Source organism: Chenopodium album, chromosome 18, assembly GCF_948465745.1.
Source record: "Chenopodium album chromosome 18, dcCheAlbu1.1, whole genome shotgun sequence".
In the NCBI taxonomy this organism is placed as follows: Eukaryota; Viridiplantae; Streptophyta; class Magnoliopsida; order Caryophyllales; family Amaranthaceae; genus Chenopodium; species Chenopodium album.
Window position 1 is genome coordinate 9,620,504 of NC_137851.1, and position 5,652 is coordinate 9,626,155.

At 30.5% G+C, this 5,652-nt stretch overlaps 1 protein-coding gene across 1 annotated transcript; it reads right to left on the reverse strand.

Annotated features, from left to right (window-relative positions):
• LOC145593017 (putative protein phosphatase 2C 12) lies at positions 1 to 3,856 on the reverse strand. The gene is made up of 4 exons (XM_081649533.1): positions 3,530 to 3,856; positions 1,470 to 1,784; positions 1,108 to 1,222; positions 1 to 992 (listed from the first exon to the last, which is right to left on the reverse strand). The coding sequence occupies exons 1-4, from the start codon at positions 3,698 to 3,700 to the stop codon at positions 592 to 594; spliced, it is 1,002 nt and encodes a 333-aa protein (XP_081505659.1). The 5' UTR covers positions 3,701 to 3,856; the 3' UTR covers positions 1 to 591.
• Between the last annotated feature and the right edge of the window lie 1,796 nt (positions 3,857 to 5,652).

The following is a 5,652-nucleotide window of genomic DNA, read 5'->3' on the forward strand; positions in this document are numbered from 1 at the left end:
TGAAGAAATTATGCCGATCACTGCATTTAATGCTCATCTCACATAATCACATATGTATAAAATGTATACAACAAAAAATGTCAAAAAAATAAAAAATAAAGATAGCAAGGAAGTTCTAGCATGTCATCCATCACAAATTGCTGTACTTTCCCACAAAACTTTACAATTCATTTGCACAATGCACATTCACAGTACAATCCATTTGACAGAAGAGAACAGATGATCTGAGACAAGATCTATCCAATCCGAGGCGAAATTTAATTAGAGGGAGCATATTAGAAGCCTTGAATCCCTCTAAAATTTTCCCCATTCGAAACAACCTTCCATCTCGTATCAATCTATAACCTTGCTTGTCTACGAAAGACTAGTGAAAAATCGATCCTTTGAGTCCCTCCATGTCGAGTTTAAATCATCTATTCTTATCAGCAGGGTTTACTGATGTCCACAAATTATGTTACAAATCATTGGTCTCAAGTAAAATGTTCCTCCAGTCAAGTAACCAAGTGAAGTAGCAAGATACCATTAATTTTTTTAACAATGATAAGAAAAAGAGAACCTCATTTTTCAAAATTTGGTTGTGCAAACTGTGTTCTAGTCCTTTTTCTGTAAGAAGTAGCAAATAGCAGTGCAATCGTCGCACCTGTTATACGCAATCTTGGTCTTCCATGCTGCAACAGCCGCATCTACAACTGCTTTTGCAGCCATTTCCTCATTCTCTACGCTGCATACTATTGATGTTACCTCCTCATTGCTTAGCACATCCCATATACCATCAGTAGCAAGCAAGATAAAGACGTCGTCAGAAGTTATCTGATGATAAGTTATAACTGGTGTACTGATTATGCCATAGTTTTTCATAACAAAGTCTCCAAAGCAACGAGACATAGCAATTCCTGGAGTATAAACTCGAGGCAACCATGCTCGAGGAGCACCCGGTTCATCTTTTAAGGCGAACACCCTACCGTTGGAGCTTCTAATTCTATCAGCTTCATCTGCATAACATATCAATACACATAAATACAACCATACTGAAGAAGAAAACAGGGCCTTATTTTCTGTTAGAAAAGAACCAAAGACCTGTAAACATAATTTTGCTTAATTAATTACCAGGTGTGCCAGGCTTTAAATCAATGGTTAATTGAACAGTTGTAATTCCAACTTCTGATTTTGTTCCTAGTATAGCCCTTGAATCTCCAAGGTTTGCAATCAGAAGATCATCACCCTACACAATATTTCATGTCAGAAACAGAAAATAATACAAAGTATAATCACTCCAATTCTAAATAATAGGCCGTATCTCTATTTCAAATTGTCGTTATAAAAAATAATATAAACCACTTTTGGACATGTAAAAAATTTTGTTGTGACGGATAGACTTATGATATGTTAACTCAATTCCTTATAAACGTGACTCATACACACGTGTCATGTGGCCTATTTTTTAGACTCTTACTAGGAGTGTAGCATACCTGTTTGAGAGCTACAACAGCAGTACTACCACTGAAAGAAAAGTCCACTTTTTTCACCATCTTTATCTGTTCGTCCATCTCCGGGAAAGCATTCATGTATGCCTCCTCCCACTCTAGGAGCTCATTGTTCGGCGATGAGCCACTGTATTTACTCGAATGGCTTTCGGAGTAGTTCTCATTCACCTCCGCAACTGCATTCTTTTTGTCAAGTAATAGCAAAGGCAAGCGACGACTGATGATCTTGCTAGCTAGATGGCCGTTTTTTCCATGACCATCAAATACTCCACAAAGTACACCATCTTCTGATCCATAGCCCTGTAAATAGAAAGACAACTTCGTTATGGGAGAATTTGTAAATTAAAACAAGTACAGTATTGTCAACAACTTTTTTTTTCTTGTCTTCATTAAAAAAAATAAAAATAAAAAAAATAAAAAAAAAAGCAGTATTTTCCTTGTCAATGTTTTAATAGAGTCGAGAACTCTTTGGGTGAAGGTAAACCTGGTTATTGGGTGCGTTGGGTTGTGATTGGTGTGGGTCAATATTAGTATCAGTCATACTAGCGCGTTGTCAAGTACGAGTCAAAAAGTGTCACACGAAAAATTGTTGAGACATCACTATAGCCTTTTTATCCAATTTTGTTGACCTCTCCTCTTTTACAAAATTATAGTTATCCAAATATTTGTTGGTTTTTCCTTGTCATAAATTGATCTCTGAATGTTTCAAAACAAAAATAAAAATAAAAAAAAAAAAATTATAAACCCTTTTTTTTAAATGGAAGGGACCTTTTTTTTTTCAAAAAAAAATAAAAATAAAATGGAAGGAACATATAAGAGCAAACATGTTTAATCAAAAGTTAATAAAGAGCAAATATATGGGCTGATAGATTCCTTCAAAAAAAAAAAAAAAAAATATGGGCTGATATTAGATTTGGACCATGTATATTGGGTGGGCCTTTTAACATGCTTGCACATGCGCACGAGGCACAAGCCGCAAGACTAGTACGCCCAGCTTATAATATTCTTGAGACCAACCGAGTCATATGCGTCATCCCACCCATAATCACCACTTTTTGGGAATAAAAAATGAACTTTTAATTATTTTTAGTAGTATAGATTTTAATTTAGGTTACAATTAAATAAAATAGTATAGATTTTAGGTAAGATATAAATTAATTTTGGTAAGATATGAGAACTTATTCAACCAAACATTTGAAATGATGATTAGTTGCCTAATCAATGGTTTGATCTCTAAAATTTTTGTCAGGTACACAAAAAAGGGATTACCACATACTTTAGGCTATGAGTCTATGACCAAGATAACCTCAAACTACTTTGTATCAATTGTATGTATGTAATTATGAATTAAACTTCTTAGCCTTTAATAGCAGGAGTCTTTTATTACTCGTACTATAATAATGTATGTTGGTATATAATTGTACTTAGATGATACTTCGTATAACTTAATATCAACGAATGTTAGTAGAGTCAATGAATACTTAATATCACTATGCGACTATTAATTCTATTTCTATTGTGTTTTTTAAATTTTGAAATATTGGGTTTCCGCAATTCTAAACTCCATACACCATCAACTATTCACAATACACAAAACCTTAAAGCAAAATTCTCAAAAAAAAAAAAGAAAAAAAAGTCAAATTACTCAAAAGTATTATAACTAAATCACTCAAAGCAAAATAAAAATATCAGTTAGCTCAAAAGCATTCTAAATTAACCACTTAAAGCATTTTATTTATTTATTTATTTTAGTATTTAGAGAGTCACAAAAGTGGAGTTGAGAATCGATCTCATGATATCTTACAATCAGAAAAGGAAGCTTTGACACTTGAGCTATCCCTCTATCTCAAAGCATTCCAAATAAATCAACTCTACTATAATTTTCTATCATACATCCGAATGTAACAAATTTAAAATTACATTCGGGTGTGCAATAAACTCCATTTTATTTTACAAACATATAATGGAAAGCAAAAAGAAATGATCTTTAATCTCATAATGTAAGCGTAAATTGACCAAATTAAATGCCTGAAAACTAGTAATACCTGACATAGAACAGCACAATCTTGATTAACAGGCTTACACCCACGTTGAGAATGAATAGAAAATCCAGATTTGATCTGTTGATCATTATTTTTCATACCATCTTGATCATAAATCACACTTCCAAGACCATCAGGAATAACCGAAATCGGAGCCGATGCACTCACCCCCATAAATTAACAAATTATGTGAAACTACGATAGTATGATATAATCTAACTTATTATTCTTTAATCCTACACAAAATGTGAAATAATGTTATGAACTACAAAAAGTCTTGCAATTTCGAAAAGTTCATCAAAATGTAGATTATATAACATGAAAAAAATAAAAAGTACCTAACTAATGAAAAAAAAAGGCCGTTTATTTAAACTAGTCAAGTTGGCTTTTTATTTGTTTTTCATTACTTTAAATTTGTTGATAAATGATGATGACCCCTAAAAAAAATTAAAAATTTAAATGAGGTGTGTCCATGTAGGAATGATTTGTCTTATTAATTACAATATTATTATGTAGTTGTTGGACTTGTTGCTTTGTTGTAATTATCCGTTCTTGGATTTATAATAGGAAAAGGTCTTGCTTAGCAAGGTGTTACAATGAATTTTGCTTTTGGATAAACACAAAGCTAGATAAACATACTCTAAAGCTGTCTTATCACATCAGTTCTTTCTTTTTTTTTTTTAATTTGTTTTTAATTACTACCTCTATTTCATATTATTTGTAACGATTTGACATAAAGTAGAGAGAAAAAAAGTCCTATTGCAAATAATATGAAACGGAGGTAGTATATTTATCAAAAATGCAATTTTTATTAGTTATACCCGTACAAAAATTTAATTCTTTAGCGATAATCTAGTATTTGATCTAATCTAATTTTAATATAAAGTAAAATTTAGTATTAGGTTCCCCAAATAATTAGGGAATATAGCCTAATCAATTAACGTCATAATATATCATATAACAAATATATAAAGCTAAACTTTTAGTCAGGTCACGAGGCAGCGACACTCTGCGTTCCAACTTTTCACCAAGTGTCGCGCCACGTTGGATAGATTTAAATAGACTTCATAAGATAAAAAAAAGTTGTAGAATTTTAGGATAAAATTGTTAGTTTAGTGTTTTATTTTTGATAAAATATCAATATTTCAAATGTACAAATTGAATTATAATTTTATTCAAAAAAATTATTAGATTATAATTCTAAAAAATTATCATATAAATTTATTTTTTTGTATCATAATATTTTTTAGAACGAAGGAAGTAGTTCAAAGCGTAAAACATCCATTTATAATATATACTAATCGGTTAAAACAATATATATACTTTACAATCTAATAGAATTTTATTAGGGTCGGGTCATGAGTTATCTCGAATTAAAAATTTATCTTAAAATTCAATAAACAACTCGGACATTGCAGGGGGTTTCAACTTTTGGCCAAGTGTCGCGCCACATTGGATAGATTTAAATAAACTTCCTCAGATAAAAAAATTAATTTTAAATTCTATTTGGATAGAATTTTAGGATAAAATTATTAATTTAGAGTTTTATTATCGATAAAATACCAATATTTCAGATGTACAAATTTAATTATAATTTTATTCAAAAAAAATAGATTATAATTCTAAAAAATTATCATATAAATTTATTTTTTATATCATAATATTTTTTGGAGCGAAGGAAGTAGTTCAAAGCGTAAAACATCCCTTTATAATATATACTAATTGGTTAAAATTATATACTTCACAATCTAATTGAATAAATACTTGTCAATTAGGGTTGGGTCATGAAACATCTCGGATTGGGTCACTTCAGGTTACGAGTCAAGAAATGTTCAACCTTTGCCCAAAATTTTGAGTTCGGGTCAATCCAACGTGCTTTGAACATTTATTTTATTTAACTTATTTTTTGCTTTTTTTTTTTTTTTTTTAATGTATTAAAGCGAACATTTTCACCAACATTATTATTAGTCATTACATGCCTACTAGATAGCAAATCGTCCTAAAATCACATCAATTCCTAACTAATTTTGTATCAATAACATATTTTATATTTTGACATATAGATTATAAATTTATCTTAAAATTCAATAAATAACTCGGGCATCACACGGGCACAAAACTAGTAT